The 14,501-nt window shown below is 40.0% G+C and overlaps 1 protein-coding gene across 1 annotated transcript; it reads right to left on the bottom strand.

Moving 5' to 3' along the window:
• Nucleotides 1–7,639: 7,639 nt before the first annotated feature.
• LOC115044108 (cytochrome c oxidase subunit NDUFA4) lies at nucleotides 7,640–12,607 on the bottom strand. The gene is made up of 4 exons (XM_029502953.1): nucleotides 12,566–12,607; nucleotides 9,864–9,949; nucleotides 8,679–8,742; nucleotides 7,640–7,696 (listed from the first exon to the last, which is right to left on the bottom strand). Exons 1-4 carry the CDS (start codon nucleotides 12,605–12,607, stop codon nucleotides 7,640–7,642), a joined length of 249 nt encoding a protein of 82 aa, XP_029358813.1.
• Nucleotides 12,608–14,501: the final 1,894 nt, after the last annotated feature.

Here is a 14,501-nt window from a genome sequence, read left to right as displayed (position 1 = left end):
AAACAAAAAAAAAAAAAAGTTTAGGCCGGTCTTCTGCTGTCATTGTGGTTAGTGATTTCATGTTACCGTTTGGCCGAAGCTAAGCAGAAGAAATGAAATTCCGTCACTTCCGGGTTTTGCGTCTTCGCCACACATTTCAACGTTTTGCGGATATTAAAAACAAATGAACAAACAAACATGGCAAGCAGCCGCAGTAATGGCGGAGTCTGCTTGATGCTGCGGTCGCCAGATTTCCTGCAGGGACTATTTAACTGGGAGCAGACGTGGATCCTCCTGAAGGACTCCAGGTAAGGCTCCTCACATGCTTATCTGTTGGCTCTGTCCTCCTGCTATCTGCTGGTTGCTTATCGATGATCTAATGCTGTTGGAAAGTATTTGTCTGTGTTGTTTTTGAAATACTTTGTCGTCTCCTTCATGCTTCATTGTTGCAACACAGTGCTAAGGGGTTGGATTGTGCCTTAATTCTTCTAGATGCTGCAATGTCTGCTTCATGTAAATATTTAAAGTAATGCTCTTACTTGATCATTGTTTTGTCATTGTCTATTAGTTTCTTGGCCATTTCTTCGTGGGCCTTGTTGGTGTTTCTTACTCATTTTCAACCTGAACTACTGCTGTTTTTCTGCTGCTCATCAATTACACCTATCATTTACTAAGAGGGTTGCTCCTAGACGGTTTATTTTATATAATTTGAACATGCATACATACATGATTTTCTGTTGCTGGTGTATCAGAGTGATTAAATATGTCAGACTTAGTTCAGTAATACTGCATTGATATCTGGTTTTCTTTATTGTAACATGCCATTTTGCGCTGTGGAGTTTTAAATAGTAAATTTAAACTGTAAAAATCACAAATGCTCATGGTATCGTTGCAGAGTCGATCAAGCCAGAATATGCTCCTGTGCATTAAAATCTTTGAGCTCTAGGTGGAGCAGTCATTTATGTATCAACAGGGCACAGTGAAAGAGATTTGTTTAAAGTGGATCCTCAACTTGTAGTTGTTTTTATGCCGTATTTTGGTGGAGTTTAAAACAAAACACCTGTGTAGGAGTAAATGTTTGGTGAGCTGAAAATGAAAAAGAGATGGAGCTTTCAGCTGGGACTGATGATAATTTTCACTACTGATTAGACTGCCAATTATTTTCTTGATTAGTTGATTAAGCACTTTGGTGATGGAATTTAACTGTCTATCAAAGCTTAATTTTTACATTAGCCCTCAAAGTGGTAAATTGTTGCAGCTGTGTTGTTGTTCACTGGAAAATCTGGACATTTATTATCCATTGTGTTGTGTAAGTAGCTCAACAGTTTTGGCCCCTCTGAGTAATTGTGTGAAAGAGAGGACAGATTGATATTAAAATTGTTGTCTGTTTTGCCTGTGCATATGTGCATAAAAAACACTTCTGCCACTGGATGTTTGGTTTGTGCATCATTATTGAATTATACTCTCTGTGAAATTGGTATCACTGAATGTTATGCAAAGTTTAATTTAATTATATATCTTGGTGGGATATAAATGCTATACTTGAACAGAAAACAGAGAAGATTCTTTAAATACTAATGGAAACTGCTCAGAGAAGCTACAACATGGTTGTGAATGAACATGTGACCATTGTTCATAAGCAGCACTGTTGAAGCTGCATCAAAATGGGGACTTTTAAGGCTCCCTTGCTAGTTGTTGTCCGCCATTTATATAATGCAGCTTTCTGTTCCCTGTGGCAGTGCAAACACAATTTTGTCTCAAATCCTGAACAGCACCACAGATGAACGATATTATTTGGTTACAGAGCTGACTGTAAAATCACTCTGTAAAATGAATGGGTCCATAAACAAGAAAAAAATGAATGAAAAAGTACTCTTCAGTTATAATTGTCATAATTGTACACAGTATTACCCATCTGGTACATTTTCTCATAATGTTGGTCATAAATCAAAGCCTTAAAACTCCCCTCTGATCTGCCCTGTGCTGTAACAGAAACACACACACACACACACAGTTTCAAATGAAAAAGATGATAAAAATCTGTTCACTTGGTAGCTGATCTGACAATAAATCATGTCTGTTTAATGAGGAGAGGGATAAATGACAATGTCAGCAGTTAATTATATATGTATCTTCAGTCTTCTTATCTCTCTCCTTCTCTGTGGATACAGCGTTCATGCATGTACCTCTGACATTATTAAACCTGGCAGAAGTTGATATGATAGTGAAAAGTTCTAAATATAGATGGGACTAGCTGTCTTCTGTCTTGCTGCGATGATGTACCAAGTTGTAATTAGACATCTGAGTCACACTAATACCTGGTAATGATCCCATAATGAAACATGAGGAGTGCTCCTCACAGTCTAAGTGATATCACTTTGGTGTACTGTTGTTGTCTGTACCATAATCCTAACCTCTTCTTTTAATCCTATCATACTACTGCACCTGTTGCCACATCCACTGCTGATTACATTTCTAAAATCTGTACAATTGGCACAAAACTGCATACTGAGGCCATAGTCTAAGCAACGAATCACATGAAAACGAAACTCTGAATTCTGGGGGCGAAGAACAGCTTGAATACCTACTGTTTAATAATAATAATAATAATAATAATAATAATAATAAAAAGAGGCAGTGGTATATCGGTTTTCACTGCTACATAGCAAGACGTTTCTGATTCAAATCCTGGGTCTGGGGCTTCTGTGTGGATTTTGCATTATGTTTGTGTTGGTTCATCCCAGAGTTCTTGACTGTGACTCTGAATTTCCTGTGAGTGAAAATGGAGGCTTGTCTTACGCGACCTGCCCAGTGTCAGCTTGGATTGGCCTCATTTGACCCACTCCCTTGAGGGTAAATGATATGGCTAATGAATGGATGGATGGATTAAGAAAAGAAAAGCACTCTGTGTTAAAGTCTGTGTTAAAGTTGGCCATCTGTGTCGCTGCCACCTTCTCAGGCTATTTGATTTCAAGCTTGATGGGGAATTAAAGTAAGTCACCATGATTCCATTAAGCAATAAGAAAGATTAAGGTTTAATTTCTCATGTCCCTTCAGGTGTAACAAAGCTAACTGAAATTAGGCGATCTCAATCAAGACCTGTCTGCATACAAACACATTAAGGCAGAGGTGTAATTAGCCCAAATTAAAGTCATGTGTGTTTGGGATACCTGGAGTAGTTTTTGGATTAAAGTGAGCGTTTGTTTTAAGAACTGGAGTTGAACAGTGTTCAGTCTGGCCACAGTAATATTTTTGGTAAAATTAGTCTACACAAGCTACTTGTCATAGTTAAAACACTGAATGGACTGACTTTTATTAAGTCATCTATTGCTAACAGGAAGAACTTGTTTTTTCTTGCTTTAATAGATAGTCAAACAATCAGAAGAAAACCCAGCCCTCAGTTGAGGAAGAGCTGCATGTCATCTCTGCCAAACAAACAATTGAAAGTGAAGTCAATATGTCATTCAACAGGCCTTTCTCCCGGAGGACAGTTTGACACACTGCAGTAAGAAAAGAAGATGAATGATGGCTGCTTTAATTTCACGCTGGCTCACTGTTACACTTGCAGGACTTTTGTGAGACACTTAAAAAGAACAGGGCCATTAACGCTTTTAACACCTGTGCTTTTATATTTATGACAGACACAATGACTGAAGTGAAAAAAAGGCCTTTTTTTTTTTTTGATTTCTTTAATCAATTCTTCCAGCTTTAGCTTTTATTTTGGGTAACCTTGTGGTATAGGGCTAATTAAATATATCCAATTGCTAGAGCAAGACATTTTGATCTGACAGAGGGGATGTGCATCTCTTTTAGTATCTATCAGCTGGATTAATGACACTCAGGCAATACTCATGAGGACAAGCAAGTCTTTGCATCAGCACTGAATCGTCCTGCAGTGTCCTAGATGTGATTCAGGTGTGCAGTGAGACTGTATAAAATTGATATAACTGACTCTTTCAGACACGTGTATATATACACACATAGTGTCGTGAGTAAACAAACAAACAAAAAAATTCCCTTCGTTTTCTAGCACTTGCTTTAAACCTGCAGCAGGAAACCAACAGCTGAATTCAGTTTTTTTTTTTTTTTGTTTTGTTTTTTTTTACTGCTCTAACTCAATGGAAACTCTCCTCACTCCTGAAGCGGTGAGGGATTCTAGGAACAAGACTGCCAATGCAGCATAATTCTTTGTCCTGCTTTTCACACAGTGCGAGCTATTCTCATGCTGAATATTATAAACATGCCGCCGGCATATTTAGGAATTCATACAGGCAGGATGGTGCCTTGTACATTGTCATATTTTTAGTGGGATGTGCTGTTGTATGTTTTCTCACTTGCTTGTATTGTGTTTTAGCAATCTGTATTGGTGAGATCAGCATACCTTTTTATACATTTTGAATAAAACTTGGCAACATTCTTATAACACAGAAAGTCTTGGATATGAAAACATAAATAATCTGTAAAAATGGTATGTTCTATAAAACCTGTCAAATTAACTCTCTCGCTAACTAACTAGCGAACTAATTATTTTTTTTAAGGTATATGACTTTATTAATTCTTTTGGTATAGTGTCGTTAACAACTATGTTTATACCATGTTCCTCAAATTACCATTCATTTATTTATTTATTTATTTATTTAAACTGAAAAGTTTTTTCCTTAAGAACTGTTACTTAAATCGCAGCTTTTCTTGACTTTGTCCCGTACAAAGTTTATTTATTTTTTTGTCTTTGTTTAGTTTTTTTTTAAAATAATTAATATACTGACCCAACAAGCTCATCCCCTTGTGACAGTCCGCTCCATTTTGAGATATGGACAAATACTGGCTTGCTCTTCTGATTTTGATGTTTCCGCTCAGGGAGAAGACATTAAAGGATGAAAGGCCCCACTATCTCCACTGGATCAGTGGATCTGCCCAGGGCCTTGCAACAACAGCCACTCTACCCGAGCTCTGCCACCGCTGCCTCCTGTTTTGCGGCATGTCCTATTTACTTATTTATTCGTCCCTCCTCCACCCAAGATTTACTTCTTATCTAACCCATTAAAATTAATCCTCATCTAAAAATATCTACTCTTACTCATCAGAGAGGGTGTAATTGAGGAGGTCTCTCTCAATCTCCTTCAGTCTCTCACTGACATGCTCTCCACTGTGTTTGTTGAGAAAGTGATCCAACTTCAACTTCAGAGGTAGAAAAATTATGAACACGACCTGTTTGAGAAACTGCGATCTTAATCACACGCTGCCATGCTTGGTTGCCTACTGAGACTTGATTGGCTGTCTTAATGTTTGCCATTCTTTAGGAGGAGTGTGGAGTTTGTTTACATAGCTGTTGAAGGTATGTGAATGTATTTTATGTTATAAGAGGAAGAAGTTTGGTAAGGGGCGGTTTGTCTAGCTATTAAAAAAGTCTTTCAGGTATTGAAATGAAAAGGGGATAATGTGAATGACGAAAAAGAGAGGAGAACAGAAATGAACATATTCTCACAATATTTTATCCTAATTGGTAAATTGTTTGACAGTGATCTTCTAGCGTGTCACCCTCGGCCTTAAAGTTGCTGCTGATGCTAACACACTGAGGCAGTGCAATCACAACGACCTGTGAAGCTGTTCAGGTTTTATAATGACCTCCTCCGTGTGTGTACGTGTGTGTGTGTGACCTTGTGATTATGCCCCAGCGTGATGCTTTGGCCCGGCTGATTACCTGTCAGCAGGTTTTGCGCATCTGACACAAACACACAGATAAATACACAGACACGCACACAAATCACCACTCGGCAACAGACAATACCCACTGGGCAGGTCACCATGCTGTTGCAGCAAACTTATTGCTGTTTGAGGGGAGCAAATGCGCACACACTCACACACACACACACACACACACAAATGGACCCATACAGGGTCTGGAACCTAGATTGTCTATTAAGGAGTATATTAGGAGAACTCAGGGGTCCGACATTCAGACAGTTTGTGTGCCATTAGTGTGGGATATTATGTTGTTGTCGGGTGTCTAGTGATACTGAGTGAAAGCAGATCTATGCACACACAGGTGCACACAGACACAAACATTCATCATTCAATGAATGTTCCAGCATGAGAAAATTATGCCAGTGGGAGGTGTAGCTGTAAAAACCTAATGGCACTGACTCCGTTATTTTCCTGATTCAACCTAAGTGATATCATGTTTTGGTCTTTCCAGACAAGCAGCAATCAAACAGTTGAGTGATTTGTCCCCCTGGACCACATCTTTCTGGACGCTCCATGAACCCCACAAATATTTGTCTCCCATTTGAGTCTATTTTGGTCCTCTTTATGTTCATCTCTCAGCATGTGAGACTTACCTGTCCCAGCAGTGCTGGATTTGTGATATGATGAGCTCAGTAAATAATGTCTCTCTCCCCTTGGCAATTAAAGCATGAGTTTTGTTTCGTTAAACGTTCCTGAGTTCATTAACACAGTCACCCACAAATATTTGCTCCTCATGATATGCATAGTAATGTCACACAGTTTTTCTAGTCTAGCAACATGGATGGCATAGTAAGTGGAGAAGTTATCCTTAACTCAGACACCAGTATCCTCTACTGTTTTATCTAATACTTGAACTTGAGAACACCTGACCTGACACTTTCCATAAGCTTCATTTTTAAGAGCCTAGACTTTGCTGCTATATTCTCCTTTGTGTTTCTCTGGTATTTTTACAAGCCAGGGTAAACATGTCCTGGATAGTGATCTGGCCGGCCATGAAGTGTGTTGAGCCTCTGTGTTGTTTTTACAATTTACTTTGCATGTTGCGGTTGTTTTATCTTAATCCTTACTCTTAATCTTACTCGTACTGTTTTACTGAATCCTCCTAGTGCTCTTTACCTATCTACCTATACACACAGACTGTCCTGGCCTTCTTAAAGATGGTTGGCAGTTGTCGTTGCACACATAGTAATCGGTGGTTATTATTCTTTTGCTGCAGCGCTCCATTGGCACTTCTCTTCAATAAATACTTAAATTATCCACTATGGTTTACCAGCCACTAGCCACTAATGTCTGTTGGGCACTTGTGGCAGGTGTTGAGTTTATCAGACATTTTAATTATTTATTTTTTTCAGAAAAATTGCTGCTGTGTACACCTTGAAAGTGAGAGTGCAACAAAACAGCAAAGGTGCAGGGTTGAAAAACAGAATGATTTGATGTGAAAGATCCTAAAAAGTCATACAACCCAGGGGAGTGGCAGGTAAATGATAAAATAATAATCTGGTTTTCATGTCACTCGGAATTTTATCCATTGCTCAATATGAAATATTGACCAGTGAAGTTTTTCAGAAAGAAGCTGTGTATCATCATTAGCATTAATGCTGTTTTTCTGTTTCAGACCTTTGACCTTCAGCTGAGGGGTTTTCGAGAAAAAGAGAAAATGTTAAATCAGATCGTCATGGTTATCATTACTGCAGCCCACACTAAAATGCTTAATGCTGACTAACATGCACTAAAGAACCAGCCTTCTGAATCTAATTATCTTTTAAATAGTTTTTATTCACAGTATTAACTCAGAATAGCTGTAACAGAGCAGGAGGTGGCACTGGAGAAATGAACAGGAAGATGTTTCACGTTGGTGATGTGACAGCAGGAGGTCCTGTCAAACTTAGTGCTCCCGGAGTTACCTGGAGGACCTTTAAAAGTCAGGGCCCTCTTTCTTCAGGCTCTTGTAATCCGTGTTGATGGCCACGAACTGTGGAAGGCAGGAGGAATACATTTAAATCTGTTTTGCTTAAATTAAATTCATCAGTGCTGTCTTTAGGAGAGCACGCACCGGGGGGAAAAAAGCAGGTTAGGATGTGCAAACACAGATGCACTTGAGTCTCACTAGCTGATTTCATTTTGCAGCTTTTTGCCTTGTTGGGTCTTTCAGGACAGCAGTTTGCATATGTCATGGATAATAAATATATTGTGTGACTGCATGTATGTGTTCTGCATACATCACAGACCTTCAACCATGAAAAGCACAATTTTTTTTGCATAGGCGGTGATTATTTTCTCCTTGTGTATTCTTCTTGATTGGTCTGCCATTAAAACTCTCGCCTACCCCTTCCCTCTCTCCTCTCCCGCTCCCACTCCCCCCTCCTCATTATGATCATTGTTTGGACTTCAGTGGAATTTCGATGTGAGACCTTTGCCTTGCTATCGAGAATTAAACATGCCATGTCTTGACCTTTTGTCTGCAGCGACTTTCATTCCACTGGTAAGCAACACAACCTTGAAACCCTCAGAAAACACTCTCCTCTCTGAAAAACACATCATCCAGATCCCTTCTACTAGGGCCTGTCAGTTTTTTTTTTTTTTTTTTTTTTTTTTTTTTTGGCTCTATTTTGGGTCTGGGTTGTTATTAATATTTTCATTAGTCAGTCATGGGCTCTGGCCTTGTTCATGAGGTATGGCAAATTACCACCCACCACTAAAAGCTCCCAGCTCCATCTGCCTTAATTTGTTTTTGAAAGACACTTTGTTTTCCTCTGTTTGAACAGATGTGGAGAAAGCCAGGAAGGAACCATGTTGATCTGAAATTATTTTTGCCAGCACTGGTTTGTCTGAATCAATTTTATTTTAAGCTCATGATGAATACGAGTCTGTGTCTACAGAAGTTTTCTCACACACTTGATTGATGTGAGCAGGAAGGCGCCTATATCCATATACTGTGTGGCGGGAGCAGTCACCTTGTACTGGTAGGTCGGGTCGAGTTTGTTCCAGGGCTCCGGGTTATTCTTCTTGTCCCAGAAGCTTCAAATGTGTAAAGATTCAGGACATGGAGAGTAAGGAAGAGACAAAGAAGCAAGAAGAGAAAAGACAAGGATACATAAGAAATAGGCATACATGATGACAGCAAAGAGCAGATGTAGAGGAAAAAAAGATGTGGAGAAAAATGGGCTGCGATGTAAACAAGTAAGAGGCAAAAAGGAACAGAAGGACAGAGACAAAAGGATATAAATTCGTTGATGCCGGATGGAGACAAAAGATGGGGGAAAAAAGAGAGGTGATTATGAGATGAGGTTAACTCAGCCCAGTGACTTGGCAGTGCTCCTGTGTTCATTAACCAAAGTCTGGATTTCACAGCACTCCACCATGGCTGTCCTTCCCTCCTTTTCCCACCATGGCAGCACATCTCACCGCCAAAGCACAAACAAAGAGACTGATGGCAGAGCGAGCAAATCCTCCCTCCCCTCTCTCTCACCTTATCTCTCTCTCTCTCTCTCTCTCTCTCTCTCCCCCTCTCCCCTCCTCCCTCCATTACTACAAACCCCAGACTGTTTCTGAGAGAGGCAGCCTCTGTCCACAGCTCCCATCACCACCTGATGATGAGGTCAGGACTTATGGGTGACCCTTAGAACAAGTGTTGCTGTGTGGACCCAAAATAGGACATGAGCAGTTGCACATTTACTGTATGTGAGCAGTCACTGAGTTCAATGTGGTTTGGCAAAAATTTTCATTTTGAAATATAAGAATATCAAACACAGGCAGTTGTGTTGTTGTTCTCAACTTTAATTTAACATGCAGCTATCGGCAAAAGCTTTGTTTTGAATGTCGTATCAAATTCAGTGCATTCCTATGGAGGGGTGATGGGCAGCATTTATCAAGTCAGTACCTACAAGGTTTTATTTTCAGTCAGCAAGCTTTTGGACAAATAATAAGAGGTAAATTGAGCTGTACTCCCTCTTTTTGTTCCTTTTTCATCACCAACGTGAACCCAGATCCAAATGGGATCACTCGTATCAAATTATAACCAATTTGAATCGTCTCACGTTTGGAAACATCTGTAAATTCACAGATTATCAAAAGAAAGATGGAAGATTACATCAAGAAAATGGCTAAAAGTGTAGACAAGACAGCAGGACAAGGCTTACGTGACATGAGGTCCCTTTGCTAGGCGGAACAGGTAGAGGAGGGCCCCTGTGAGGCCCAGAGAAGTGAAGAAAAATTGAGGGATTAACTGAGGAGAGAAAAGGAAAGAGGGAGGAATGCATTAATCCCAGACTACAGAGACATATGAAGATAAACAACCATATTCCATCAAGTGGTTGTCTGTGATATATACAACAACAAACATACACCTGTGTGAAATGCACACACACAAACATGGGTAGTTGTTATTCTCGTTTTCCCTGTCACTGCCCTCCTCCATATGCATGAGGCCCAGGCCATGTGTGAGGCAGCTCACTGTCAGCCTGGGTTGAATGGGCAAGGACGCGGTGGAAGAGAACGATGCTGCGTGTCAGCGTATGGCAGCCTCTTCTGCTCAATGCTGCAGTATACCTGTCAGACTGAACGACAGCATCACACACACACACACACACACACACACGTGTCCGGAAGGCAAGACACTTAAACACATGCATATGCTTGCAAATATGCACAAAAATGATCTTGCGCACACCTGGTCTGCGTACTGAGACACACAGGCATGAATGTGTGCACTTACGCAGATGTGCTGCTATTTGATGTTCTGAGCTGTGATGACAGGAATTAAAGTAGAAAAGCACATTAATGGGGGCAGAGGGATAATGTGATATGTCATCTTAAACACCAAAAGCTTAGGTGCACAATCCTCTCACCAGGCAGCAGCTGTTCATCAACACTGCACCACCACACAGAAGATTCCCTGTCTGCTCTGCTATGTGTTATTTTATGTATATGAGAGAGAGAAAGAGTGACATAGAGTTACACCAGTGTTGAACAGATGTTCTCAGCCCACACAGATCCAGTCAGGCTGTAGAGAGATGACAGTTTGATCAGGTTGAACTGAAGGATGTCTCTACTCAGCTGTGTCTAGACATCTGTCTTCTGTCTGATTGCGTTGTCACTTGGTTTGCTGTTGATTAGGAGGATATCTGGTGATAAAACTTTGATACTCACTGCCTTCAAGCTATGGTAGAGAGCAGCTGACTGACTGATCAGTGTCGTACAAACTGTGTATAATCCTACCAAAAATGATTCATGCTAATCTGCTGGCTATTTTCTCAAGGAATTTGTGAAAACGTGCAAAAGTCACGTGCCATCTCTAATGCAGATGAAAATCATTAAGATCACAAGAAACTGTATAAATGCATGTTCTCACGTTTAAAATGGTGGAATTGGCATTTTGTGAATAACGGAGTATCAAACAATTAACAGAGATCGTTGCTGATTCATTTCCTGTTGAGCATTATTTTATTTTATTTTATTTTTTCCCTTATTTGGGGTCACCACAGCAAATCAGCTCTTTGACTAGCATTTTTGATTTGGCTACAGTTTTTACACCATATGCCTTTCCTGTTGCAACCCTCCCCATTTATCCGGGCTTACGGGTAGCACAAGCCTACCCCTGGTTTGCATTGTGGCCGGGGTTTGAACCTCTGCTATACCCCTGAGCTACATCCCTAACCCTGTTGAACATAAAATTAACTTATCAAATTATTTTATCAGCTAATCAGCAAATTCTTTTTAATCCATTCATTGTTGAAGATAACTGAAACCATCTATTGTATTTATACAATATTTTTATATACAGTTAGCTTTATTTCTGTAAGTCGACCACAATGCTAGATGGTATATACAGCAGTTTAAATGGAAAACCCCCCTCATCCTGTGATTAGTGATCAGCCCCAAACAAGATGATCAGAACAAGTTCAATATCTTTTTTTTTTTTTTTTTTTTTAAAACACAATAAACAAAAATCACATTTTACTTTTTTTTATTTTTTTGATTTTCAGTCTGTGAATAATGTCAAGTAGTCAGTGTCCTCTAATCTAGTGTCCTCATTACATTAGTGGGAAATTTTATTGCATGAGTTTTACTTTGGCTGAATTCTTAAAGGAATTTCTCAGTCTCCAAGTTTATGCAAGCAAACAGTTAGCTGACTGCAGATGGTCAGCTGACACACACACACACACACACACACACACACACACACACTAGCAAGTAAACAAATGGGGAAGACAGGCTTGTGTGAGAGGAGCTGTGCGTGCTTCTTTGCTGATATCTCCATAACTTTCTACGGAAGTGAGAGTTTCGCCATTCAGCCTGACTGATAACCAAAGTTTTTCATACTCACTAGAGTTCGATACTGTTGCTGCCCTTATTACTTTTCTGGTGCTCTGCCAAGCTAGCCCCGTCAATCCTTGAATTTGGGTCACCCACAGCAAAGCTCTGAAGCAACAGAAACAAATCTAGCACAGATAGCCTCTGTGTCCATCCCGCTTCTTTTATTTTATTCTGATGGTAGCAAATTGTCATACAAATAATTAGTAATTATGTGGAGTCACAGCACCTGTCTCAAATGAGTCAACGGTCAGAATAGAAATTATAATTGTTCTGCTCAGAGTCAAACAACAAATAGATCTGCACTCAAAAACTCTACTTCCAAGTGTTTATTGCACTGTAATTTTTTTTTCAGCCATTGTTGCTTGTAACTGAAAATTTGGAAAAGATATTATTTGGAATTTATATTTTATTAATGAGTCCTCCTGCCTCACTGACTGATACTACCTAATATCTATCATCCTAGCAAATCCAAATCCAGTATTACAATCACAATGCTCAATTTGTACATAAATATGTAACAACCTACCCCAGGGTGTTTCTTCGCATGTTGAATCACAGTCCTAATCATTTTTATTATTGTTTCCAAAGCAAATCCAGCAAATAAAACCTAGTTTGTATGAAAAAAACAAACAAACAAACTGGCAGCTGGTGACTGAATATATCTGTGTGAATGAAGGTCTCTGGGCAGATTAATAGAAAGAGCTGTTTGTTAGCTGTAAGTACATTGTATTGGCCAGTGCATAAAAACCTGTTGCCAAACTCCTCCCCTCCCGCCCTGTCCCGTTCCCTCCCACCCAACGGATAAATGTTCAGGGGTTGGAGAGAGAGAGCACTAATCCTTATAATCACATCAGTTTGAGGACACTGTAAGTTTCCACTGAGGTTCATTGGGTGCTCTGGATGCTAAAGGCTTTTGTTATACAACAGCAAAACTGCAGCTACTGAAAGATAGCAGATTTTTTTTATTTATTTATTTATTTTTTTTACTGGCACAACAGATGGAGACAAATATTTTGAAAACCGCTTCAGGTACAGCAGCAGAGGAACAGCCTAGATAATGGTTTCATTTTTAGGCCTCACACCCACACCGCAGCCATTGTGTTGGATATTTCAGGCTATATCCTTGTTTTTAATGTTACAATCCACCGTTTTCCTGGATAGCCATCACTCCAAAACATCCCTCCGTGTCTATTAAATGCTGCTGCTTTTAGAGAGCTTCTTGTGCATCGCAAAGAGGAAACAAAGTAATGACGGCCAACGTGTCCCCAGGGTGGAGACCTTTGTCTCAGGCATGATAATGGCAATAGATTAGTCAGCGACACAACACCTGCAGACCTTTCAGGTTCCAAACAATGCTTTGTAACCTAATGCAATTTACAACAAAATTCACGGGCTAGGCGAAACGTACAGGTCATTACTATTCCTTACTTAAAGTTCATCTTGCAGTCTCACCATTCATCATGCTTAAGTGGTGAAGGCAAAGTGGTTCCTGTAGACTCTGTGGATGACAAGTGAAAGCAGTTTGTCAGCAGTTTGGTATTCAAGACCCCCACAGGATGAAAACAACAGCCTTAGTGATCACTGTTGAATAGTTCTTTTGCCACCCGATGAGACTGACATTTTTGCTTTTTGTAGTGGAATATCTAGACCAGCGGCCCCCAACCCCCGGGCCACGGACCGGTACTGATCCGTGGGTCAATTGGTATCAGGCCACGCAGAAAGATTAAATAACTTATACACTTTATATTAGTTGTTGTGGGATATCTTATTTTGAAGGTATCGGAGAGTGTTGGGGGTAGAGAGGATGCTACTCATGTTATGTTGTTGGAGAGCTGTCACAAGGATGCTGCTAATAAAGTTGTATTCAAGTACCAGTTTTTATGCTGGTTAGGGTTATCATTCAAGTTTGTTGTATTTATCAGCCACACCATAGAGGACGGTCTGTAGCACAACAAAGTTTGGGGCTGCTGATCTAGACAGCTACTGCCATAAAGGATAGCCATGGATTAAATATTCAAAATTCCTAGATCATGTATGTAATGGTCATTTTTACATAGGCTTCAATACAATAAAATAGTTAGCATTGGCTTCACTTCAGTTTTCACGGCCTGCATTATTTTACAATGAGCACCAATTTCCGCAGCACGTGTTTACTGTATCAAAGTTGTCCAATATTTGGGGAAGATTTATGCCGCTGCGCCTTCGTCCTGTAATCTTGTGAGTCAACATGGGTAGTTTTTGCTGACATTTGTCAGGAGAAAGAATGCTATTTTTGTGTACTGCATGACAAGGGTAATGGGTGCAATTTTTCACCCAGCATGGATAGAGCGATTGATGAAGGTTGATGGGAAAGGAAAGGTTTTAACAAAGAGGATGAGGTGGGGGGGAAATACATTAAGAGGACGAGGGTGGGGGGAGAAAAAGTCAACATGCGTCCCCTTCCCTCATCAGTCTCCTACGTT

This window comes from Echeneis naucrates, chromosome 5 (assembly GCF_900963305.1).
Source record: "Echeneis naucrates chromosome 5, fEcheNa1.1, whole genome shotgun sequence".
NCBI classification, from domain to species: domain Eukaryota; kingdom Metazoa; phylum Chordata; class Actinopteri; order Carangiformes; family Echeneidae; genus Echeneis; species Echeneis naucrates.
This window is presented reverse-complemented; position numbering and strand designations above follow the sequence as displayed.